This window comes from Musca autumnalis, unplaced genomic scaffold (assembly GCF_047663935.1).
Source record: "Musca autumnalis isolate F117 unplaced genomic scaffold, ASM4766393v1 scaffold_5, whole genome shotgun sequence".
Lineage (NCBI taxonomy): Eukaryota > Metazoa > Arthropoda > Insecta > Diptera > Muscidae > Musca > Musca autumnalis.
The window spans coordinates 5,689,020-5,716,865 of record NW_027412088.1 but is presented as its reverse complement, the minus strand read 5'-3'; the positions used below and the strand labels follow the sequence as shown (position 1 = coordinate 5,716,865).

General features: G+C 35.6%; 1 protein-coding gene across 2 annotated transcripts; it reads right to left on the bottom strand.

Annotated features, from left to right (window-relative positions):
* Positions 1 to 1,854: 1,854 nt before the first annotated feature.
* LOC141404974 (uncharacterized) lies at positions 1,855 to 25,215 on the bottom strand. 2 transcript variants are annotated; one of them, XM_073988851.1, is made up of 8 exons: positions 24,711 to 25,215; positions 7,153 to 7,396; positions 5,660 to 5,884; positions 4,508 to 5,480; positions 4,261 to 4,439; positions 2,732 to 3,162; positions 2,570 to 2,668; positions 1,855 to 2,504 (listed from the first exon to the last, which is right to left on the bottom strand). In XM_073988851.1, exons 2-8 carry the CDS (start codon positions 7,355 to 7,357, stop codon positions 2,307 to 2,309), a joined length of 2,310 nt encoding a protein of 769 aa, XP_073844952.1. In that variant the 5' UTR covers positions 7,358 to 7,396; positions 24,711 to 25,215; the 3' UTR covers positions 1,855 to 2,306. The 2 variants fall into 2 exon arrangements, with proteins under 2 accessions (XP_073844952.1, XP_073844953.1); XM_073988852.1 differs by lacking the exon at positions 5,660 to 5,884 and having other exon boundaries at positions 24,711 to 25,210.
* Between the last annotated feature and the right edge of the window lie 2,631 nt (positions 25,216 to 27,846).

The following is a 27,846-nucleotide window of genomic DNA, read 5'->3' as shown; positions in this document are numbered from 1 at the left end:
TGTATAGTTGTGAGCCGCTTTATGCAGAATGTACCTTTTTGATCTGTCCATACCAGAAAACTCGATTTAGGCCTTCCTTCACTGATACATACCACGGGCAACGTTTTAGTTACAGTACTTGCTCGGGCATTACCGTGAGATAGGGATGGCTCTCACGGTAATGCCCGAGCAAGTACTGTAACTAAAACGTTGGGTGGGTTGGCCCGACACACTAGGTCCATCAAGAATGATCTTCACGTTCTAGAGAGGGAAGCCCAACCATACTGGATAGAATCCCTTGCTCAACAAGCATTTCAAGTAGTTTTGAATAGCTTTCACATAGTCGCAGGTTCTAATGTAAACAAATATAGTGTGAATAAAGTCCACAACAAACCAGAGTAGTTTTTGCTCAACTATACTTGGGATATTGCAGTCGTCTAAATTCTTAGGCAAATATTGATAGCACCATGCACAGCACTCTGCGTCTTTTAATGGTGCGATGCCAAACCTAGTCATATAACTCCAGTGGATAGTTACATGCCATTCTTGGAACTGAAGGTAGACCCAATTTTGTACCAAATTCTGAAAGAATTCAGAGATTCAGACCGAATTCGTAAAGAACTCTGAAAAAATGTTAGCGGTCAATGTCCTAAGCTTTAAAAAACAAGAACATTCGTTTTATGCAACTATAAACATTATGGTAGAAATTTATAATAATGATATTTCTTTCTTTTTATATAGCGTCCAAAGGTCAACAATAACCTCACAACATAAAAAATCTCTTATTATTTTTTGTTACTTTCAACCTAAAATACAATTAATTATCATTACAGATACAAAATATTCGTATTTTTTAAAATAAATGTTCACACTTAAATTTTTTTGTTCAACTCACTTTGATTTCGGTAGTGAGAAATTTCAGCAGAAATTTGCCTCTTTTTCTCACTTTTTTTACATTTGTAATAGCTAATTTTTTCACGAACGTGAGTTTTGCTCACCCTCTTGTTGTTTATAATAAGGGAACAGTGAGAACATAACATCACTCACGGCGATATAATGTTTATAATAGGGGAGGAGGCGAGAAAGAGAAAACTCACGGTGAGAGGCCGTTCATAATTGGGCTGTATAGGTTTTTATCGGGATAACATTCCTTATGAGAATTTGTTTGACGTGTATGCAATGGAATTGACATTTAAAACCCAGTGGGTTTGTTAAATCCGATTACATATAATCGTACTATTAGACTAATAAATACCCATCAGTAATGTTGGCAACATCTCCTGAGTATTTCAGCCGTGTAAAACTCCTCTACAAAAGTGGTGTCCTAGACACGCCGTTCGGACTCGGCGATAAACTGTAGGTCCCATATCATTGAGCTAATATGAATCGGGGTGCACTCATTGATATGAGAGAAGTCTCCCTTGTCCCTTATGGGATGTTAGTGGAGCAATTATATATATTATACTATTAGACTAATTAATTAATTTCGACAAAAACTCTGATTTGTTAGAGATGGGACACATTTTTATCGTTATAAATCAATCAATCCTATAGTTAATTTGAAACTTCACATATTCGTTGAATACAAAAAGGATTCATGCAATATTTTTAATTAGCTGCCTTTTATTTGTTGACATTTATGTATGTAAGGGAAAATTTAAATAACTTTCAATTTTATTTATATTTTTTATTGTATATAATACTCACATATATAATAAATACATTTATATATATTATTGATTTTCTCTCGTATCCGTGTTTCTGATGGGTATTTGTGTTGTTTATTGGGTGACTAGAATGTCTAGGAAGTGAGGACGAGTGGAGTTGGTAATCGTATGTTGATGGTAATGTTGATGCCGATCTCTCCTTTATATCTTTTGTTTGGGAATATTTACTGCTGGACATAATAGCAGGTTCATTATCTTTTGACAGATTACAGAACGTGACATAACCTAATGAACATATACATAAATATTTATTTCAAATTTATTAATTATACATTCTACAATTATATTATTATTAATTTGGTTGGGTTACTTTGCTGGAGAGAACTAACTTCTGCTTCTGTTGTATTTAAATAATTATATTTCATTCGTTTACTTTCTTTATCGTGGGTCTAGGAGTAACACTAATTTTGATTTTTAATGTGTTTCGTCGTTTTTACTTCCATATAGTGTATCCTCAGGGATATTGTTTTTAGCATTTGATTCTGACTTAGAAACTAAATACACTGAGATTGAATGAAAACACTCTTTTTTCTTTTTTTTCCAAAATATCTTGATCGAAAAACACAACAACCATCTCGGGCTTGTTTAACCAGCAGCCACTTAAAGGCCAATCTCGCGCATGGCGCTGTATAAACAGGAATTCTTGACACACTCACGAGGTCCAAGTTGTGGTCCAGGTGTTCCTCTTAAAATCATTAAAACTGAACGTGCAGTTGCCTGACAGTCATTGTTGTTGGGACCACAAACTGCGTCGGCTTCGGCCAGGTACTGATAGTCGCAGGATATTTGCGAGGTACCCTGTAAGAAACGATTAAAGTTAGTCAGTTGTTCTGTAAACTCCAGATTTATGTGATTTTACTTACACATAAGTAACACAATTGATGTACTCCACAAAGAGGCAACAACTCCTGATTAACATCACCACTTAACAAGTCCACACCACGGCAACGCTGGGCCATAGACTTCAAAGTAATGTTTTTAAAATTACTACCAAAAAAGTTTTATCATGTTTTTTCTTTACATACCTCTAGTATTGGACATTGATTGGTACCAAGAATATAGTTTTTATTACCCAAGTAGGCATCGTTTAAGGTTTCATAACGATTTGGTCCCTGTATGGCTTCCTCGAATTCACCAAATTCATTGGGTACATCAGGATAACGCATGAAACCGTTACTCTTCTTCATTTTTCGTTTCATTTCATCATCTTTTTCGTCATTTATCATCGGTTGGGATTTCCCCAAGGATTTTTCACGTTTTGTCGCTTCCAATGAGGTATTTTCCGATGATTCCGACGAGTCGGGTTCAATGACGTTGTGCATTAGATGATTTTCATTTTCTACTGATTGGCGTAATTTCTCTAAAGCCCGACGCATTTTCTCTAAGCTATAGGCGGTAGCAAGGCGTGATAAAACGCGGTCCTTGAGCCGTTGGATTTCATCTGGGTCGCCAATACCTGAAAATTTTAAAATGTTGATATTGTCTGTAAAGCGGTATTATATAACCTATAAGGAAATTAGTGGCGTTACTGGTCGCCAGAGAGTCCGACTTTCTTTAAATATTATAAGTTTAGGTTTCCATACATGGAAGACAGGATAATACTTAGGGAATAAAAAAAAAGAGGAACCCCAGTTCAATTACAATTTATTTATTATTTATTTAATGCCCAGTCTTTCGACTTTCGGCTGTGTACAACATTTGTGTAAAAAAAGAACGAAAATCCATTAAAAGTTGAAGACGATCTATTAAAAAGCTTCTAGAAGCCAAGTAAAGGCAACACATTGGACATAAAACTTGTCCATATCAGGTTTGTTTAGTCCAATGATGGACATACTAACACTAGTATATTGTTTAGCTATGCCCACGTTCAGCTGAATGTTTCACCTAAGGAAGGAGCTATGTGTAACAGTGTGAGTGTGGCCATCATTGGTTTAGCCTTTGCTACATGAACTAAGCGCCTAAGACGTCACTCCGGAGACACCCCAAGGAAGGTAAAAGACGATCGTTGGTGAATTACACAAGCAATGCCTATAGCATTATTATGATTATCTTTTATCGCGTGTGCAGACACTTCTGAGTGCCGCCTGAGCCACTTAAAAGGCGATTGTTTACATTTATTTAAGAATTCAATTCGGTGATGCAGTGGTAAGCATGCTCGCTTTGCAGTCTGAAGGTCCGGGTTCGATTCCCAAGCCGGAAATTAAAACAAAATCACATTTTATAATGGCAAAATTAATATAGGCGGAAATTCCTAATACTTTGAAAAAAAGTAAGAAATAAATAAAAAAATAAAAAAAACAAAAATAAATAAATAAAAAAAAATATTAATTCCAGGGACTATCGCGGAAATGATCTTCTAGAAGCGTCACCGAGGTGACTTCCAAGAAGTGACGCGGACGTGGTTCATTTCTTCACAACTGAGGTCACTTCAGGGTGACTTCCGCGACTGTTTTTAATCGCTTAGCGATACGCTTAAGTCACTTCTGCGATAGTTTTTGCTAGCAGAGAAACAATTTATTTCCCTTTGAAGATCCAGATGAACATACATACATACCCTCATGTGCTCCAGTGTATTTAATGGTTTCGTTGATAATGAAATCTTCTATGGCTTGCAGTTTTTTATTCATATTTTCTAATTTGGTGGGATCAATGTTACGTTTCTTTTTGTCAGCGTCATCGCCGGCCGTTTGCAGGTTATCCTCCTCGACATCGCGTTTCTTCATATCGACATCGCTGTAAATGTGAAAAATAGGGAAATTTATTTCAATCAAACCATTCCTTCGTTTTGAATACTAAATTACGTTTTATTGGAATCAGCAATACTCATGGCCTTCTTCTTACGGTCCAAGCCAAAATATTTTGACCAATCAATTGATTTTTTGCTACGCATTGTCATCGATTCCATTGTACGTCTTAGGGGAACAGCAACATTTCTTTTACGTTTGGCCGAGGAAGCGGCATCGCGTTTCTTTTTACGTTTTTTGGCTTCTTCATCGTCTTCCTCGTGATCATGATCATGTTCATGTTCATGCTCGTGTTCTTCATCTTCTTCTTCACTTTCATGCTCCTCCTCGGAATCTTCTTCCTCTTCTTCACCACCATCTTCTTCATGACTTTCATGTGAGGCAGGATGATTGCTGCGTTTGCCATGCTTATGTTCGGACATTGTGTGGCCGCCATGTTGATGATGCATTGGTTCCATTGTAGTTGCAACTGGCTTTGTTTCTTCGGGTTTAGTTGCATTTTTATCCGTTTCCAAACGCATATCAGCCACAGCTGTTGTGACGCTATCACCTGAGTGCGAGGTTGATGAAGCTTGCGGTTGTTTATCATCTATGGAACGTTTCTTTTTGTCATCATTGGCACTGCCGAACAATTCACTGAGTTCTCTTTCAACGTTTTCATCAGTTTTGCCCAGGTTATTTAAGGGACTGTCATTGCCCATGTGATTTGTGGAACGTTTTGACACAGGGAAGCGTTTTCTACGTTCCACCGGCAACCATGGCAGTACCGGATATGAACGTTTCTTTTGCATTAGCATATAGTAGGGAGGCATACGCACACGTTTCTTTTGTTTTTCATAGACATCGCCATCGATTTCATTCTCCTGCTGTTGATACTTCTCCCAGAGATTGCGCAATGCCTCCTTGTAACGATCCTGGTGTCCATGCTCCTGAGAACGTTCAATTTCTCTTAAAAATTGATCAGTTAATTCGGAACGATCAAAGTTATCGGGCACATCTCGTTCACGGAAAATCGAGGCAGGGCTTTCATCTAAAAGAAACGACAGTTTATTTTTTTTTTAGATTTTCTTAGTTTGAAGCTGAAAAATTGAGGTCAGAGGAGGGAACATTTAAATCAGCCCACAAACAAGGTTTTATAACTCCAAGTTACTCATGAATTTTTAAATTATTAGATGACTCTATCCACCCTTCTGTCCATCTTCGACTTACCATACAGATTGCTGCGTTCCCTAAACACCGAAGAACGTTTACGTTCTTCTGTGGTATATGGAGGTAATGAAAGCCTATTGCTATCTGCATCAAATTCATAGCCACCGAATGGTCCAAGTGTCAAGCCACCATGATCGGCTTCATAATTTTCACGTTCCAAATATTTTGCTAGCTGTTTGTTTATGCGATTTCGCTGTTTCTTTGTGTTGAATGTGTAGGCGGCGTCTGTAAATCGGATAAGATAAAGGGGGGAAATACATAGGAAACAGAGGATAATGTTGTTGTAGTTGTTTTAATAGAAAATGATATGCAGGGAGGGAGGGAGTGACAGGGCATAGTGTTATAGTGCTTGTATCTAACAAGTTGTGGTGCGATGACTTTGAAAAATAAAGTGGAAGCATGCTGCTTATAAAAACATCAATGATAGTGGGTGAATGTATGTATGTATGAATGCAACTACAGCAATTGTTTTTGTGCAAATTTTGAATGTCAAGGATAATCTGGTTCAAACGAAAAAGCGTGATATGCGGTAAATTGTAATACTAATTGACACATACAGTTGTTACTAGACATATACAACATAAAATGGCTTTTAAGTATTTTTAAAAATACGGACAACTCATTGGAGATAAGGATTTACCTTCATTATATCAACATTTAGTAGACAAAACGCCTTTTTGAAGGCAGAAGGAATTGACAATAATTGGATTGCTTGAAAGTTTTTAAATCTTTTGAATTTATCGTTTCTGTACTGAATAGTACGCCTTAGGTCATTTCTTTAATATATTATAACGAAATTGCATATTTAAGACCTTTTGCCAATTTGAAGCGAAAACGTGGCGATACAGTCAGTGCATTGTCTCAATTTGAACTTCTATATCTCAAAAACGGTAAAACCTACGAAAATATCATAAAGGTCATTCTTGTGGAGAATTTTCACAGCTACAACATTTTCTTTAGGCCCATTTACATAGGAATCGCGGTTTCCAAGCAAAATCGTGAAAACCTAAAGAACCCCTAAAATGAGAACTTAAATCTCAATTTATTTGAAAATCCCTTCGGCGTTTTTTTTTGTTTCTTGATATTTCTCATCTATGAGGATTGTAGTTTCAGAATCTGCAAAAACTTCCCAGGTGTAAGCACCTTCCATTTCAAATTAGTTAAGGCGCTCCGTGGGCATGAAACACTTCACCAAGGAGATTGAGTCTCCTAGCGTAATATTTTGGATTTGTATTTTCTGATCATTTTGATCATGCAAAACTTCCCCATGTTTAGTTTCGTACTAATTACAACTATTTAAGATCAGTGTTCATTAATAATTTCTTAGTGTGTTTTTGGTAAGTGATGTTTAAGGTGACAGCACAAAGCATAACATTTAAGCACAAATACTTCCGTAAAACAGTAGCTGTTGGGTCCTATACAAAGCGTTCAATGCAAGCCCAGTGGAAACTCTTTTATAAACAAGATGCATACAACCATTAAAAATCTCTTACCTTCATCCCAATAATCTTGATCCGGTGATGCAGCAAAAGCTCCAGCCATATATCTAGACTGTTGACCAGTTGGGGCATTTAAAGGATACTCTTGGCGGTGTAATTCATCTACGGCTGCCTGCAAGGAAAATGGTGAACGTTGTGCCCAACCACTTGAGATGGTTACCATCCATAAAATGAATAAAATCGTTGTGCTATCCCTCATATTGGTGGTTATTTTGCTGCTCCCTAACCTGTTGCTGAACTGAAAGGAAATAAATAACAACAATAAAAACTTTATGTACGCATTTAAAATGAGTAAATTAAATCAAAATAGACGGGATGAAAGATCCTGAAATAACAATGTCACTAATTTAATATTCATAGGAGGTGTTTTGTTAGTAACCTTATTGTTGGCCTTAAATCAAATGAACAGCCGGAAGGGTTACGATTTAATTTGCATAAAAGAAATCATCCTTTTCTTGTTAAATGACATTTGAACAACAATGGCGACAATCTGACAGAGAGATACAGGTGGGGAAAGAGGAGGTATGTCACAAGATTGCTTAAGTTAACCTTTTCACACTAAACCACCTGTAGATGTTTGCTAAAGTGTGGAGAAAGCAAATTGGAAAACGTTAGAAAAAAGTATTTGTGTATGAGTTTGTTTTATGCAAGAATATTTGCACGTTTCTATGTGGTGTCTCTATTAAAATTCATAAGAAAATATTTTTTAATTCAATATTGAATAAGAAATATGTATATGGATATCTTAGAAGTTTTTCTGCCCACCATACCATTGATATCGTTTTGGAAAGGTTTTCAATAGTTTAACGGATATTTTGTTCGAGAACGACACGATTCATTCGTCGCTTAGTTTGTGGCAGGAAAACTTTCGAGTATATATACATACTTTGTGTGATTACATATTTACATAGTACATATTTATCCCTGACAACATGTATGTATGCATGTAATTTTAAATGTATACAAATTAAGAAGAAAGCTTTTATGGTCTCAACAAATTATGGTCTCCTCACTATTTGTGGTAATAAAAAATATCCGACATTTCTTTGGTTTTCTTCGGAAAAGATACTCCTGCTACATGATATACATATTTCAGTGTGAAGGGGTTTGATTTAGACAATTAATAGGATGTTTATATTATAGGTTTTTCCTTATGAGGATTTGTTTGACGTATATGCAATGGAATTGACATTTAAAAACCAGTGGGTTTCTTAAATCGTGTTATACATAAACGTACTATAAAACACATTTTTATAAACTCTTTCTGTCTTTGTAATCTTTTGAAAGGTTTCAAATTTTATTTATATAATGAAGAAGAATTTTAAAGTTTACAAAAAGGCAAAGTGGACCTGAAAGTAGTTATCAACTATAAAGCAATAAGAATTAGGCATGGGTAAAGAAAAAAATAAGATACAGTCGAACTTTTCTATAACGTAGCTGCTAGGGACGAATAATTGCTACGTTATAGAGACAATTTGTTATTCGCGAGAGAATTAATGTAATTGTTTTATAAAACGATTCATTATAGAGAATTTTTACTGTAATTGATTAATCGGGAAATTTCAAACGTTGAAACCTCTCTTCAAGCGTTTCTAACCTCTGGAAACACAAAAATCCCTATTTAACCAATTCGGTGGGCAAATGGAATTAATACTTTCAAAATTGCATAACGCGTTGCGTTAACAGTTTTTAATAAAAACATCTAACATCTGAAAACACAAAGTCCCAAGTCACAACCAATTCGGTAGTTAAAATGACTAAGACCCTAATGGGACATCCATCGCGTTATATGACGGCTATACCAAAACCTGGACCTGTATAGCCCATTTCTACGAACCTACAATTCATTTCACCAAAATTTTATCTACTTTCTGCTATCCGTTCGGACGCTAGCTAGAGTGATTTCCACAGAAGGATAGAAATGACATTATCGTATAGAATATCATACAGTAGTGGAATTCTGTAACTAATTTTTCGAGTTACCGACAAATATCTGTAAAATTAAAACTCAAAATTATTAATGAAAATTATCAATAAATGTTGACAACACTGTTGCTATCGGTGGGATTTAGCAACAGCTTTATTTTGGTTGTTAACTTATCGAAAAATTTCGTTAATTACCAAAATGATAAGCATTATAATTTTACCGATATTTGTCGGTAAATCGAAAAATGAGTTACAGAATTCCACTACTGATCAAGTATATATATACTTTTTGGGATATAAAATTATTATTTCGAGGAGTTACAAATTGAATGATATACTTAATATACGCCGACTTCCGAATCGTCAGATGCTTGGCATTTCTTAAACTTCGTCCAAATATTTCAGATGCACACTTATGCATTGTTCCTCGCAAATGCAACTAAATGCAACAGAAATAAAAATGATACATGTTTGCTTTTTATCTGCGTTTTGAAGTACATAGTTTTGCATTTGTTAATGAAATACAATACTTAAAACATTTTCGGACATATGCAAAGCATCTGACGATACGGAAGCCAGCCTAAATCGTCCACTGTATGGCGGTGAGGTTCAAAAATGTACATAAACGAAATTTTTCGCTAAAATGATGTGGCCGATAACACACGGTGAAAATTCCATCAAGGGTCTACCCTTGATTACTATGATGTAACAAATGCTACTGTGACAAAATGACTAGTTGACACGATGTATGTCGAAAGAAATATTCTCAAAATTAGATCACGTTCCAAGAAGAACTATCTCGGTCCATTTTGTATAGGGTAGTCGATGCTTTGCTTTTATTTTATTCTCCATGAAAATATGAATCATGTTGCTATGAATTATGTACCATGTCGTATGAACGGGTTAATTCGTGTACGTAATTATGAGAGCGAACAACGTGATTCAAATGCTGGTATGAACATGGCATTAGAGATACGAAAATAATACATGGTCTGCTCCAGTACTGCAAGAATCTACTAATTTTTACTACGTTTTCCGATAACATAAAGGGGAAGTTGTTATCGTAGTAAAAAGTAGTAGTTTCTTGCAGGTTCTGGAACGGAGCAACAGTTAGAATTGGTATTCTAAATAAATACGCCAACATTGCTCGTTTTTTTATTATGTATTGATTACTTATTATTAGGGACTTTTTCATTCTCCGGTAAATCGGGAAATATTTTTCAATCGCAGGAATTCCCGGGAATTCGCGCTCATATATAAAATAATCTTAAATCTATATATATAAAAGAGTAGTGAGGTGAGTGACTGACTGACTGACTGACTGACTGATTGACTGACTGATTCATCAGCGCCCAGACGAAACCGCTGAAGCTAGAAAGTTGACATTTTGGGTGTAGGTTGCTGTTGGTGTGTAGGGGTGAGATAAGGCTGGGTTTTTGGAAATTCGACCTAGAAGTGTACGAAAAGTACTAAAAGGTACTAAATATGGTACCCTTTGTATTACGCAAACGGTAAGAGCTAGAATTCTGAAATTTGGAATGAGGGTAACTGATGGAGAGCTAGAAAAATTTACCAAAGGGTTTTTGGAAATTCGAACTACAAGGGTACGAAAAGTACTAAATGGTACAAAATTTAGTACAATTTGGATTTGTGTGAACGGATAGAGCTGGAATTCTGAAGTTTGAAATTAGGGTAACTTGTGGAGAGTAACAAAGAAAGGTTTTTGGAAATTCTAACTGTAAGTGCACGAATAGTACTAAATGGTACTAAATTTAGTACAATTCGGATTTGGGTGAACGGATTGAGCTGGAATACAGACATTTGGAATGAGGGTCACTGATGAAGAGTAACAATGAAAGGTTTTTGTAAATTCGAACTATAAAGGTACGAAAAGTACTAATTGGTACTAAATTTAGTACAATTTGGGTTTTGGGTGAACGAATAGAGCTGGAATCCTGAAATTTGGAATGAAGGTCACTCATGGAGAGTAAAAAAGAAAGGTTTTTGGAAATTCGAACCATAAGTGCACGCAAAGTATTAAATGGTACTAAATTTAGTACAATTCGGATTTGGGTGAACGGATAGAGCTGGAATCCTGAAATTTGGAATGAGGATCACTGATGAAGAGTAAAAATGAAAGGTTTTTGGAATTCGAACTATAAGTATACGAAAAGTAATAAATGGTACTAAATTTAGTACAATCTATATATATAAACGAGTAGTGAGGTGAGTGACTGACTGATTGACTGACTGATTCATCAGCGCTCAGACGAAACCGCTGAAGCTAGAAAGATGAAATTTTGGGTGTAGGTTGCTGTTGGTGTGTAGGGGTGAGATAAGGCTGGGTTTTTGGAAATTCGACCTAGAAGTGTACGAAAAGTACTAAAAGGTACTAAATATGGTACCCTTTGTATTACGCAAACGGTAAGAGCTAGAATTCTGAAATTTGGAATGAGGGTAACTGATGGAGAGCTAGAAAAATGTACCAAAGGGTTTTTGGAAATTCGAACTACAAGGGTACGAAAAGAACTAAATGGTACTAAATTTAGTACAATTTGGATTTGTGTGAACGGATAGAGCTGGAATCTTGAAATTTAAAATTAGGGTCAATTTTGGAGAGTAACAAAGAAAGGTTTATGGAAATTTGAACTATAAGTGCACGAATAGTACTAAATGGTACTAAATTTAGTACAATTTTGATTTGGGTGAACGGATTGAGCTGAAATACAGACATTTGGAATGAGGGTCACTGATGAAGAGTAACAATGAAAGGTTTTTGTAAATTTGAACTATAAAGGTACGAAAAGTACTAAATGGTACTAAATTTAGTACAATTTGGGTTTGGGTGAACGAATAGAGCTGGAATCCTGAAATTTGGAATGAAGGTCACTGATGGAGAGTAAAAAAGAAAGGTTTTTGGAAATTCGAACCATAAGTGCACGCAAAGTATTAAATGGTACTAAATTTAGTACAATTCGGATTTGGGTGAACGGATAGAGCTGGAATCCTGAAATTTGGAATGAGGATCACTGATGAAGAGTAAAAATGAAAGGTTTTTGGAATTCGAACTATAAGTATACGAAAAGTAATAAATGGTACTAAATTTAGTACAATTTGGGTTTGGGTGAACGAATAGAGCTGGAATCCTAAAATTTGGAATGAAGGTCACTGATGAAGAGTAAAAAAGAAAGGTTTTTGGAAATTCGAATTACAAGGGTACGAAAAGTACTAAATGGTACTAAATTTAGTGCAATTTTGATTTGGGTGAACGGATTGAGCTGGAATACAGACATTTGGAATGAGGGTCACTGATGAAGAGTAACAATGAAAGGTTTTTGGAAATTCGAACTATAAGGGTACGAAAAGTACTAAATGGTACTAAATTTAGTACAATTTGGATTTGGGTGAACGGATGGAGCTAGAATCCTGAAATTTGAAATTAGGGTCACTGGTGGAGAGTAACAAAGAAAGGTTTTTGGAAATTCGAATTATAAGTGCACGAAAAGTTCTAAATGGTACGAAATTTAGTACAATTTGGATTTGGGTGAACGGATTGAGCTGGAATCCAGAAATTTGTAATGAGGGTCACTGATGGAGAGTAACAAAGAAAGGTTTTTAGAAATTAGAACTATAAATGTACGAAAAGTAATAAATGGTAGTAAATGTAGTACAATTTGGGTTTGGGTGAACGGGTAGAGCTGGAATCTTGAAATTTGGAATAAAGGTCACTGATGGAGAGTAAAAAAGAAAGGTTTTTGGAAATTCGAATTAAAATTATACGAAAAATACTAAATGGTACTATATAGTACAATTTGGGTATGGGTTAACGAATAGGGCCGGAATCCTGAAATTTGGAATGGGGGTCACTGATGAAGAGAAAGAAAGATGTACCAAAGGTCGAAAAGTCCTAAATGGTAGTGAGGTAGTTTTGGAAGTTCGTACTAATGGAAAAGTGCTAAATTGAACTACATTGGCTATAATTTGGGTTTAGGTGAACGGATAGAGCTGAGATATGAAAGTACATTTTGGAAAATCGTGTACGAAAAGTGCTAAATGGTACAAAATTTGGTACCTTTTGGTATTTGCTATATGGTATAGAATTTTGTACAATTTGTGATTTTGTAAAAGGTAGAACTGGAATTTTGAAATTTGGTATTAGATTAGCAATTGGTGTTTAGAGTGGAGGTAGGGAGGAGGTTTTGAAAATTCGTACTTATTTATACAAAAACTACTAAATAGTCCACAAATGGGTTTTAGGGGAACTGGTAAAACTGGAAAACTGAATAGGGGTTAGGATATATGTTGAATATAAGGAAGTAATTTTTGAAACGTTTACCTATGTGTACGAGAAGTTGGGTAACATGTTGATACCAAAATCATTTAAAATAGTTAAGGTACTAAATTTGGTGTTGGGTGTAGGAACAAAGCTGGGATTATATAATTTAAAAATGCGCTATTTGTACAAAAAATACGAAATGGAAAAATATTTGTTCTGAAGATCGCTCTAAAGTTTGAGACAAAGTTCTGAGTTTGAAAAATTGTACTGAATATTGTCCCATTGATTTGATGTTAACGCCAAGGAGTTTCTAAATAATGTACTGAAATTAAGTAGTCAACGTGAAGTATCTTTTCAAAAAATGTTTTTTGTTCTGACCGCTTTGGTATGTAAATTTGAAAACGTGGTCCAATGCGACAATTTTGTTAACTAGAAGGTATTTACCCCCTGATATTAAAAAATCCTAAATTGAAATGCCTTCAAAAAATTTTCCGTTATATACGGTTGACATACCGGTGCACATTAAATAAAATTTTTTGTAAAGAAGTTTTCTAACCTTTCATGCCACAAATTCCGAATTTCGGTTAGAAAATGTGCAGAAGATCTTCAAAATACTCTAAATCTTCAAAATATCTCTTCTAATAAACGTGGATTGAAGTGGAGATTTTTTAAATTAAACTTCTATATCCTCTGAATATTCAAGGTCCAAATTTAAAGAAAATTGGACAATATACATTTGTTCTTCTTTAAAAATACACTAAGTCGAGAGGTACCGTTATATGGGGATATACGAAAACGTGGCCAAAATTTTAACGGACCTATTCGGGTTCTGGGCGAAACCGCTAAAGCTAGAACCTTGAATTGTGAATGTGCGTGATTGTTGTTGTGAAGGGGCGAGATAAAGTTTAGTGTTTGGAAATTCGTACTGGAAGAGAATGCTGTGTTAGTGAAGGGGTAAAACCAGGAGTCAAATCTGAAATTTGCAATATGATACGTAGTTTTGGAAATTCGAAATAAAAAATATTGGTAATAAAAATAGGTCTTAGTACAACAGAATCTCCAGTATTCACCATTCCCGTATTAAATATTGTTTATATATATTTCGTTTCCTTTCCGCATACGAAGTAGCGGGCATTTGCTAGTCACAGTATAAAGGCAAGACAAGCTTTCTTCTTATGTCTGCAGGGATTATCGGACTGAAAATATGTTATATCAAAGATGTGAATATGCTTATAAGTTTGTTCCTTGTTATTTTTATATGAGTATCTACGACTTCATATACTATTTTTGATTTATTAACACATTATATTTAAGCAACCTTCTCCGTTACTTTTTATGCCCTCAGCCTTTAGGCTAAAGAGGGTATTTACACTTTGATACGACCAAAAATGTGCCTCATCGAAATAATGGTTTTAGACCCCAAGTATGTTTGTACGATATCCGTTTCAGACAATTTTGAGTAGATCTAGCAATGTCCGTCCGTCTGTCTGTCTGTCGGTCTGTCTGGCTGGCTGGTGCACACGATAACTCTCGAACGGATCAATCGATTCGGTTCAAATTTTGGGTATCGAAAAATTTTGTCCATATTCGGTTTAAGTTCGAAGATGGGCCATATAGGTCCACTCCTTCAGGTACCTCCCCCACAAATGTTCAAAAATTGTCGCAAAACTTGTGCGCACGATAACTCTTGCAGGGAATAACCGATTTGGTCCATACTTTGCACATCGTGTAATTTCTACCAAACTTAGATGAGGTTCCAATATGGACTCAATCGGTCCACTCCTTCGGGGACCTCCCACACAAAATTTCGGAAAAGTTCAGTTTAGGACCTGGTCTCGAATCGCTTCGATTTTTGTTTACGCAAGTTGTATTCGCTGTCCTCTATACGACGCTGTAAGTTTCATTACGGGCAAGTACATACTTCCTGAGAAAATAGCCTGAAAGTTACAAAAAACCTTATGACACCGTGTGTAGTGGTTGGAGCGGAAGATAACTCTCGAACGGATCTGCCGATTCGGCTCAAAATTTGGCTTTCGTAATATTTTGACCAAACTTAGTTCAAGTTCAAAGATTATATCGGTCCACTCCTTCCGGTACCTCCCCCACAAAAGTTCGAAAATGTTCGGAAAATTTGTGCGTACGATAACTCTTGAAGGGAGTAACCGATTTGGTCTATACTTTGCACATTATGAAATTTCTACCAGACTTAGATGAGGTTCCAATATGGAATCAATCGGTAAACTCCTTCGAGTACCTCCCACACAAAATTTCGGAAAAGTTCAGTCTAGGACCTGCTCTCGAATCGCCATGGTTTTTGTTGTAACATCTTGTATTCACTGTCCCCTATACGAAGGTACAAGTTTCCTCAGGGGCAAGTCCATACTTCCTGAAAAAATAACCTGAAAGTTGAAAAACAAACCCTATGACACCATGTGTATGGGTGGAAGCGCAAGATAATTCTCGAACGGGAATGCCATTACCGGCCAAAATTTGGCCTTCGTAATATTGTTTCCAAACTTAGTTTAAGTTCGTAGATAAGTCATATCGGTCCACTCCTTCAGGTACCTACCCCACAAAAGTTCAAAAATATTCGGAAAAATTGTGCGCACGATAACTCTTGATGGGAGTGACCGATTTGGTCCATACTTTACACATCCTAATATATCTGCCAGATATAGATCAGGTTCGAATATGGACTATATTTGTCCACTCCATCCCGTACCTCCCACACAAGATTTTTGATAAGTTCACTTTAAGTCCTGCTATTGAATTACTTTGATTTTTGTTGAAGCAACTTACATTCGCTGCCTCAATCACGATGGTAAAAGTTGTTTCAGGGGCAAGTCCATACTTCTTGAGAAAACAGCCCGTAGGGTGTAAAAACTCCCTATGGCACCCCCATGGTCTATGTCGGTCCATTCCTTTAAGTACCTTTTCCTCAAAATTTTTGAACTTTAATCCTAATCAACATTTTTGTCGGTTCATACGACCAAAATTTTGAAACCCCCTATATACATACGTTTTTTTTGTGAAAAAAAGTGTTTCAATTTGCACAGGCTGAGGGAATATCTCTGTCGGCTCAGCTGACTGATACTTTCTTACTTGTTATTTATTTTTTTATACCCTCAGCCTTTAGGCTAGAAAGGGTATATACACTTTCATACGGGCAAAATGTGCCTCATCGAAATAATGGTTTTAGACCCCAAGTATGTTTGGGTTAAATGTGTTTCAGACAATTTGGAGTCGATTTAGCAATGTCCGTCCGTCTGTCTGGCTGGTGCGCACGATAACTCTCGAACGAATCAACCGATTCGAACCAAATTTTGCACTTAGCAATATTTTGCCCAAACTTAGTTTAAGTTCGAAGATGGGCCATATCGGTCCACTCTTTCCGGTACCTCCCCCACAAAAGTTCGAAAATGTTCGGAAAAATTGTGTGCTTGATAACTCTTGAAGGGAGTAACTGATTTGGTCCATACCTTGCACATCGTAAAATTTCTAGATAAGGTTTCAATATGGACTCAATAAGGTTTCAATATGGACTCAATCGGTCCACTCCTTCGGGTACCTCCCACACAAAATTTCGGAAAAGTTCAGTTTAGGGCCTGCTCTCGAATCGCTTTGATTTTTGTTGTAGCAACTTATATTCACTGCCCCCCATACGACGGTACAAGTTTCATCAGGGGCAAGTCCATACTTCCTGAGAAAATAGCCTGAAAGGTGCAAAAAAACCCCTATGACACCGTGTGTAGTGGTTGGAGCGTAAGATAACTCTCGAACGGATCTGGCGTTTCGGTCCAAAATGTGGCCTTCGTAATATTTTGTGCAAACTTAGTTTAAGTTCGAAGACAGATATCCACTCCTTCAGGTACCTCCCCCACAAAAGTTCAAAAATGTTCGGAAAAATTGTGCGCACGATAACTCTTGATGGGACTGACAGATTTGGTCCATACTTTACACATCCTAATATATCTACCAGATATAGATCAGTTTCAAATATGGATTATATTTTTCCATTCCATCCGGTACCTCCCACACAAATTTTCGGATAAGTTCACTTTAAGACCTGATATCGAATCACTTTGATTTTTGTTGAAGCAACTTGCATCCGCTGCCTCAATTACGATGGTAAAAGTTTTTTTCAGGGCAAGTCCATACTTCTGGAGATCCACTTCCATAATGGTCAATGTCGATCCATTCCTTTTAGTATCTCCTCCGCAAAACTTTTGATCTTTAATCCTAATCAACATTTTTGTCGGTTCAAACGCCCAAAATTTTTAAAACCACCTAAATGTACACAGGCTGAGGGTATATCTCTGTCGGCGAAGCCGACTGATACTTTTTTACTTGTTTAATTATTCTCTTAATGGCGGATTTGAGTCATACATATACTACAACTCACCTCTATCAGATTTATAGAATTAAAAAATGAATCCTTTCTAATACATTTTCAAACTATTAAAAATACTTACAGTTATAGTGGAGCTTCTGAGCTAATAGGCCATTCATTTAAATAAATTTTAAATCACCGGTCCCTCGACTATTACAATGTCGAGAAACATAAAAACAAAAGAAGAACAAAGTTATGTGTGTTTTAAAATGTGTTATTTGTTTTGAACTAAAGAACTCGGTGCATAGGGTTATGACATTCTTACTTAAGTCATTTCTGATAAAATAATAAAGAACGGCAGAGCCAAATTCGAACTATGTCGCCTTTTATTTTTTTTACCAGAAAAAAACTTTAGCAAGAGAGCCAACCGCTTGTATACTGACTGTGAAACAGTATGTTTCTCTTCCACTCTCATTTTCTTGTCGGCATTAGCTGTTTATTTCTACTCAAAATGTCGAAAGTAGCAACGCAAAGCAACGTCTAATAAGAACTAATGTAAACAAGAATAAAATATGATATTCTCAGCCTTATCATGGTATGTGTCTGGGTTGGATCTACTCCGGTTTCGAAATGCCCTTGTAATGTTGCAAGCAATGTCTGTATAAGGTGGGACAGTAAGCCCAGCTGACTATAATACTATGTTATAATTTAAAACATATCAAGTTTATTGTCAAAGTAGTCTAACTGGCCGACCTGGTATAGATATTGGTTTAAAGTAAGCATATGTTTTAACTTCAAACATGTAATAATTTCATATACTTCTAAGCTGAACATCTTGAAAATTCTTTTAATAGAATTGTACTACTTTAAGTTTTACTCACACTATGGAATAATATATAATACCTTATTTCTGATCAATTTGTAAAGAATATAATAATGTTAATATTAAGACAAAAAATTAAATAAATTTTAGAAAATATTTGCAATTTATGTCCATCTTACAGTCCATTTTTAGTATATAAAATTTCTCGGGATTGGTATCGGGATTACGGGAGTGAAGAATCATCGGCAAATGCGGGAATTCCCGATGAAAAACTCTAGTTATTATCCTAATATTCTTACAAAGTCGCTGTACGTTAAAGAGGTTCCTTTATTTATTTGTTAACATTTAACAAATCATTCGCAAACGCTTATAGTTGTGAATTTTATGTGATTCTGCTGCCGCTGCTGTTTCCATCAAACAGGTTGCATTAAGCGTATAAGTGATTTCCATTAGTCATACGCTCACAGTGACCCACAATTAATCCATAACATTTTAAAAAGAGGTGATCCCATTTACGAATAATAAAAATCTCATTCTCACGTATTTTTCAAATGGTGTGAGGTGGGTAGTATTAACCATTACGGGGCACAAAATCTAAATCATTTTTGGGTGGCATTTTTTTAAGTGGACTTATATTGTGAAATGTATGAGTGTTTGGATGTATGAATGAATGTTTGAATGTGTGTATGTGCAATACCCTATAAATCAAACACATTTATGGCAGGCAGCATTCAACTAGTAGTGGTAAATTATATTTTGACCACATTCTCTATGCCAAGTACGGCATTGCCTTGGGATAATAATGGAATTTTGGCATTCCATCACGTTCGGTTAAGGAGATTATATGAACGAGACGTTTCTTTTCCTTCGCTTGTTTATTATGTGCCCAATATTGAGTGTTTGGAATGCCGTTGGGTATTTCTAAAATTTCCTCGAACTCCTTAATGACATCAACAAAATGATGATGTTTTTGTGTTTGTGTGTGGGTGGCCAGGAACAATAAGACAACTTTGGGGAGATTGGGGTTAGATGTCACAGCAAATATTTGCAAATACAATAGGAAATTCCTTTCTATTCTCATGGTATTATTTATGATAGAAGAACAAAAAAAAAACGACGTAAAAGAAATGTAAAGTAAATGAGTGTCAGGGTTGTTTTATAGAAGTTCCTGCATCCTTAAATGTGCGAAGATGCGATAAAACACAAGTAGATACACCTGTGTGGGGGTATAGAAAGGGAAGTCATTTCCATTTTAATATTGAAAAGAATGTTTGTGGAATTTACCAAACTCCAACAAAAAAGCAATCTAAAACTTTTCTTAACGCTGAAAATAATAAAGTTTTTTTTCAGCGCTATTGTAATAATCATTGATAAAATGCAGCGGCTATGCAGAATTGCGCACTTTTTCCAGCATTTACATATGTACTTTGACATTGATATCAGCAATATCAAACATCCTATATCGCAATTTATATTTTAAATATAAGGTGTAGCGAAGGATAACGTGAAATATTTTAGAAAAAAAAAAAATTAAAATTGTCAACAATGCTGAATGATGAACTATCAAAACGAGGTAAACACATTTTATCGACTTAAAACCTATTACCCACCGACATCCCAGAATGACAATGGAATACTTTCTTAAATATCAAAGTGTTCCGCCCGATTCTATCTTAGCTAAATGATATGTATATGACATCCGAACGCCGTGTCAAACATAGTACCATTCTACAATAATTTGAAGATAGTACAGAGCTACAGGCAGTTTACAATTTTATGGCGATACCTTGAAACCCCATCTAATTTTCGGATTTTTATATAAACCTGCGTTTACACAGGACAGTTGAGTTCATATATTGATTGTCAATAACCCAAAACTTGCCTGTGTGGCATAGGCGTCCCGATAACTGCAAAAACAGCTGTAAAATTATGAATGACAATCAACGATTTCTTTTCGTTTTCCGTTCACATATTTTGTTATTGTTAATGTTCTTTTGTTTTCAACATTTCAATTATTATCTCGCTTATTTTTACAAATATGTCACTCTCTGTGAAAAAATAATGAACAGCTGGGAGACAAACGAAAAATGTATGTGTTAGTAAATCAGGGTTGTATTTTAAGACAAATTGTCTTGGGTAAACGCCTAGTAAAGCAGAAAAATGTCCACTAGTAGAATTTGGTTTGTCAGGAAACTTGACTTAATTCTGAGTTCTACTTGTAAAAGTTGACCATCCGCAATGTTCTGAGTATTCCAAGATACTTAGTTAAAAAACAAATTTGGAAAACATTTTTTTTTAATTTTTGTTTAAGATAATTATACCCTCAGCCTTTAGGCTAAAGAGGGTATTTACTCTTTGATACGACCAAAAATGTGCCTCATCGAAATAATGGTTTTAGACCTCAAGTATGTTTGTACGATATCCGTTTCAGACAATTTTGAGTAGATCTAGCAATGTCCGTCCGTCTGTCTGTCTGTCTGGCAGGCTGGTGCGCACGATAACTCTCGAACGGATTAATCGATTCGATATTTTGTCCAGAGTCGATTTAAGTTCGAAGATGGACCATATAGCTCCACTCCTTCAGGTACCTCCCCCCCAAATGTTCAAAAATTGTCGCAAAACTTATGCCCACGATAACTCTTGTAGGGAATAACCGATTTGGTCCATACTTTGCACATTGTGTAATTTCTACCAAACTTAGATGAGGTTCCAATATGAACTCAATCGGCCCACTCTTTCGAGTACCTCCCACACAAAATTTCGGAAAAGTTCAGTTTAGGACCTGGTCTCGAATCGCTTTGATTTTAAGCAAGTTGTATTCGCTGTCCTCTATACGACGCTGTAAGTTTCATTAGGGGCAAGTCCATACTTCCTGAGAAAATAGCGTGACAGTTACAAAAAACCCTATGAAACCGTCTGTAGTTGTTGGAGCGCAAAATAACTCTCGAACGGATCTGCCGATTCGGTCCAAAATTTGGCTTTCGTAATATTTTGTCCAAACTAAGTTCAAGTTCAAAGATGGATTATATCGGTCCACTCCTTCCGGTACCTCCCCCACAAAAGTTCGAAAATGTTCGGAAAATTTGTGCGTACGATAACTCTAGAAGGGAGTAACCGATTTGGTACATACTTTGCACATTATGAAATTTCTACCAGACTTAGATGAGGTTCTAATATGGACTCAATCGGTAAACTCCTTCGAGTACCTCCCACACAAAATTTCGGAAAAGTTAAGTTTAGGACCTGCTCTCGAATCGCCTTGGTTTTTGTTGTAACATCTTGTATTCACTGTCCCCTATACAAAGGCACAAGTTTCCTCAGGGGCAAGTCCATACTTCCTGAAAAATAGCCTGAAAGTTGAAAAACAAACCCTATGACACCATGTTTATGGGTGAAAGCGCAAGATAATTCTCGAACGGAAATGCCGATTCCGGCCAAACTTTGGATTTCGTAATATTGTTTCTAAACTTACTTTAAGTTCGTAGATAAACCATATCGGTCCACTCCTTCAGGTACTTACCCCACAAAAGTTCAAAAATATTCGGACAAATTGTGCGCACGATAACTCTTGATGGGAGTGAACGATTTGGTCCATACTTTATACATTCTCATAATATCTACCAGATATAGATCAGGTTCGAATATGGACTATATTTGTCCACTCCATCCCGTACCTCCCACACAAAATGTTGGATAAGTTCACTTTAAGACTTGCTATTGAATCACTTTGATTTTTGTTGAAGCAACTTACATTCCCTGCCTCAATTACGATGGTAAAAGTTGTTTCAGGGGCAAGACCATACTTCTTGAGAAAACAGCCCCAAGGGTGTAAAAACCCCCTATGGCACCCCCATGGTCTATGTCGGTCCATTCCTTTAAGTACCTTTTCCGCAAAATTTTTGAACTTTAATCCTAATCAACATTTTGTCGGTTCATACGACCAAAATTTTGAAACCCCCTAAATACATAAGTTTTTTTGTGAAAAAGTGTTTCTATTTGCACAGGCTGAGGGTATATCTCTGTCGGCAAAGCCGACTGATACTTTTTTACTTGTTTTATTGAACAATTACAGAATGTAGAATTATAGTACGTTTATATATAACCTGATTTAAAAAATCCACTGGGTTTCAAATGTCAATTCCATTGCTTATATTTCAAATAAATCCTCATAAAGAAGGTTAACCCTGCAAAACGCTATAATATAAACATTGCCTTAGCCTTGACGTCAGCGGAAGAGAACCAACATTCGCATGCCATATTTTTCTCCAGATATCCTCTTATGTGACGAAGCCTTTACATTTTCGTAGGTGAAAAATGAAGTTTTGGAAGTTTTTACCAAAAAATTAGTCCATATTTATATTAGGCAATTTTCCTTGTGGCAATTGTCAGTTTGAAGAAGAGATAGGTGAGGCATATGATAACCCTTTGCCTCTCAACAACCTCTCTCACGTACAAACTAACGATTGCCGCAAGGAAAATTGCCTAGTGTAAATATGGATTTATTAGGCGTTTGGGGTAGATCCGTATCGTCAGATGCTTGGCAAATGACTGCAAATGTCTCAAGTATTGTGTTTCATAACGCCGTAGTACTTAACAAATGCGTCACAATTTCACATTTTTAACGCAGGCAAAAAGAAAAAAATGTATAATTTTTATTTCTGATGCTTTGCAATTTCGAGGAACAATGCATGAGTGTGCAACTGAAATATTTTGACGAGGTATAAAAACTACAAAGAATCAAGAAGAACCACCCATGTACGCAAATAACGGATGAGATACAGTTTCGACGATTATACTATCTGTTCCATGTTGAACGATTATATGTTCAATAATCGGATACTAAGCATTCACCGAGAAAGAGAAGGGCAAACCTATCTTTAAAAGAAGAAGTGGAGGAAGTTTTGAACTCGAAAAAATATGTTCTGCAAATTTGAAATTACCTAAAAACCTTTAGCCGAATCGAATATCGAATATCGGACATCGAAATATCGAATCAAAAATGGAGGTTTTAAAATTTTTTAAAGGAGTTTTTGCATCCTTCAACTACTTTGGAGATAGTCGCTCTAACAGTATTGAACCTATTTCAAATCTGATTAAATAATCTAATAGATTATTAATATATCCTTACATAATGGAAGGAAATTTTGTAGTAATGAAATACATATACCATATGTACACATAATATCATAGTAATTTATTAAATTGAATGTTTATGTTCTCTTTAAGGAAAACTTGTTGTCCTTTTCCACATGGCATAAGGATAATAAAGACAGGCCCAACTGAGGGTATACATATTCCATGAAAAACACATTATCAAATACACATGTATGTATGTATGTGTGTGTGCACGAGTACAGAAATTTATCTATCAACAGGTATCACCACTTCGGCATACATTCATTGATAGATAGACGGACGGTCAGATAGACGAACAAACGAACACAACTCAAATTCGTGAAATGTTAAAAGCATTTAACTTGGCGACTTTCAGCGCCACACTGCAGCAGTCAAAGATGAGTAGCACCAACAACTGAAGATTAATTTGCCGATGGCATTCCGCATGTCATCACATTTAATGCCCATTAATATACATATATGTATCTGTAAAGGTATAGACTCTGATGCATGGCTCATATATATGCATATACATATATTATGGAAATGTGTGTTGTTGTTGTAGCTGTGTATATACATCCAAAATGACAATAACAACAATAGATTTGATATCCAAGAAATTTTCTTTTAAATATACTGGATTACCCCAACTAATCCACAATGACATTTAGAAAATAACATAAATTGTAGTTCGGGAATAGTGAAGACAAAATCACATTTGACGACAACAGCCGTCCATAATAAATTTTCGAAGACAATTAACAAATTATTGTTAAATTAAAAATATTTGTCGCGATTTTTGTTGAGGATTAAAAGAAAGTATACAAATTATCCACTAAATGTGTTTCTCAATACATTTTTGATTGGGGCGAATAGATACAAAAGTGTAGCTGTAACTGCCTCTCCGACACTTTGCTTGCCACATAAAGGCAAACTTTACACTTGGTATTCACCCAATGTTATATTTTCGTATATATGCATAGATGCTTTATGACTTTTAACCTTTTCCACAACATTTTTTTCACTTTATAATAATTTTTATATAATCTATGAAACAGAACACCTTGTATTTTTCTACTTACATCTTCAAGAAGTCTCTACAATGATGACACTAGGAAATGTCTTGTTTTAGAACTGCGTGGGTTCACTAGAAAAGTTTTTTTCTTTTCTTTTGCAAAGTATTCTTTCTTCTCTTTTATTGTTCCTTGCCTTTTGTATGACGACAACTCTTGTACGGTCAACAGGGCCAGTCGTGTTGATGTGTTGTTATCCTTTGGGGTACTTATTGTCGAATGAGTGTTACTGGCGAGATGCTTACGTATTTTATGTAAATATACAGTCTTCATTGACTTGTGGATAAAAGGACACACACTTGTCGCAGCACAGTACATGGCTTATATGTGTGAGAATGTACGTTTGTTTATTTGCCACATCTTTCTGTCCATGAATGAAGAGAAGAATAGAATTTTATCCATGTTATGTTTGTTTTTGTGTTTTCTTCGCAAGAACCTTTCGGCAAGTTTTGCCTTTTGAAAAGAAACAAAAAAATAACCCTCTTTTGTGAGAATTCTTATCCTAAATCAATATGCGTGCGCAGTCACATACGCAAAATATGGTTGCCATGTATTGAAAAAAAAAACTTCTGAACAAGAAAAACTTCTTAACCCATTATTACCTTGCGTAAGTAATATAAGTTTTTTCTAGAATCTATAACATTTTAATTTTTTTATCAGGGAAATCATGAATGAAAATTCCGTGCGGAATTTGTTCTCTTTCCCCAATTTTACAATTTTTTATTTTCATATTCACGACCAAAAAGGGAATATTTTTGTCGATACGGCGAGAATATTCCATAATTAAGTGATTGTAGTAGTTTTCAAAGTTTCACAATTTTGATTTTAAAAGAATTTCACTTAAAAAATCCGAGGGAAATATTCATGATTGCTATTTTATATTTATTTATATATTTTTACTATTGTTTGCTATACATAAATTTGAGAAGTTTGGCTGACTTCCGTATCGTCAGATGCTTGGCAAATGACTGCAAATGTCTGAGGTATTGTGTTTCATAACGCCGTAATACTTAACAAATGCGAAGCACAATTGCACATGTTTAATGCAGGTAAAAAGCAAACATGTATTGTTTTTTTTCTGATGCATTTAGTTGCATTTTCGAGGAACAATGCATGAGTGTGCAACTGAAATATTTTGATGAAGTTTAAAATAAACAAGTAAAAAAGTTTGCCGACAGAGATATACCCTCAGCCAACGTGAAGTGAAACTTTCATCTACGGGCAGATTGAATGTATTTAGGGTCTCTTCAGAATTGTGTCGCCCTTTTTGAACATTTGAACTTGCCGACAAAAATGTGGATTAGGAATTAACTGCACTTATACACAAATGTTGAACTTTTGTGGGGGAGGTAGCCTTAAAGAAGACCGATATGGGCCATTATAACTTTTACTGTCGTAATGGAGGTAGCGAATGCAAATCTTTTCAACAAAAATCAAAGTGATTCGAGAGAAGGTCTTAAAGTGAACTTATCCGAAATTTTGTGTGGGAGGTACCAGAAGGAGTAGACAAATATAGTCCATATTTGAACCTGATCTATGTCTGGTATATATAATAGGATGTGCAGAGTATGCATTACATCGGTCACTTCCTTCAAGAGTTATCGTGCGTACAATTTTTCGGAACATTTTTGAACTTTTGTGAAGGAGTGGACCGATATGGTTTATCTTCGAACTTAAACTATGTTTGGACAAAATATTACGAAGGCCAAATTTGGACCGAATTGGCAGATCCGTTCATCTTTCTTGCGCTCCAACCACTTCACACGGTGTCATAGGGGTTTTTTTGCACTTTTCAGGCTATTTGCTCAGGAAGTACGGACTTGCCACTGATGAAACTTGTACCGTCGTATGGCGGACAGTGAACTTTTTTAAACTGAACTTTTCCGATATTTTGTGTGGGAGGTACCCGAAGGAGTGGGCCGATTGAGTCCATATTGGAACCTCATTTAAGTCTAGAAATTTCACGATGTAGAAAGTATGGGCCAAATTGGTTACTCCCTTCAATAGTTGTGGTGCGCATAAATTTTCCGAACATTTTCGAACTTTTGTGAGGGAGGTACCGGGAGGAGTGGACCGATATAACCTCTCTTCGAACTTAAACCAAGTTTGGACAAAATATTGCGAAATCAGACGGACGGACATTGCTAAATCGACTCCAAATTGTCTGAAACACATTTCGTCCAAACAGGCACATTTTGCCCGTATGAAAGTGTATATACCCTCGTTAGCATAAATGCTGAGGGTATAAAAATACAAAGAATCTGACGATACGGAAGTCAGTCAGCCTTTTACAAGAACGGTAGTATATATACTTGAGTTATGACATAAAGTTCATTCCTTTTATTTTTTTTACAATGTTTTATTTCACTTGCTTTGGTGTCTGTTTAGTTCAAATCTAGTAACTCATTTTTCACACAGTTGCAGTTGACCAATCGAACTAAAACTTTGCACACTTTTCAAAATTGGATGACAATACATGGATATGAAACCAAAACTAATATGGGTCCATTTTTTCTTAGAGCCCCCATTTAGCGATACCACCCGATTTAAAGTATTTTAAGGATTCTATCTTCATTTTTATGCCGAAATGGCTATAACTTGGCATTTGGGGTTCCCAATGGTACAGAAACGTCCTCACAAAGTTTTGGTATAGCCCCTATATAACGGTACCACACGATTTCAGGCATTTTAAAGTTTTTTATGTATATTTTCGGCCTAAATTGGCTATAATTTTGTTATGAGGTTATCAGTGGTCAAAAAATTTAATTGCTGAAAAGTTAAAAATAAAAAATAATTAAAAAATTAAGTTACACTGTTTTATTTATAAATGCACTTAAAACTAGAAAATAATGTTTAATGATGGAATCTCTCAAATAAAACGCTTGCATTGCATGACAATATTAAACGGCAAGAGTTTTATTTGAGGAAATCCATCATTAAAAATTATTTTCTAGTTTTAAGTGAATTTATAAATAAAACACTGTAACTTAGTTTTTTAATTATTTTTTATTTAAAAAGAAACGCACAAACCAAAAATTGAGAAATTTTTGTTCTAGGGGAAAGTTTTATGCCCCCAAAATACCGAAAATCGGGAGATATCGTCCTATGGGGGCTATATGAAGGCGTTATATGTTAAAGAGACGCG

Excerpts from the sequence above, each read along its gene's own strand:
- LOC141404974 (XM_073988851.1), bottom strand. The coding sequence starts at position 7,357 with ATGAGGGATAGCACAACGATTTTATTCATTTTATGGATGGTAACCATC. Across the intron at positions 5,481-5,659 it reads GGAACGCAGCAATCTGTATG|ATGAAAGCCCTGCCTCGATT; the intron begins GTAAGTCGAAGA and ends CGTTTCTTTTAG. Across the intron at positions 2,505-2,569 it reads ATCAATTGTGTTACTTATGT|GGTACCTCGCAAATATCCTG; the intron begins GTAAGTAAAATC and ends CGTTTCTTACAG.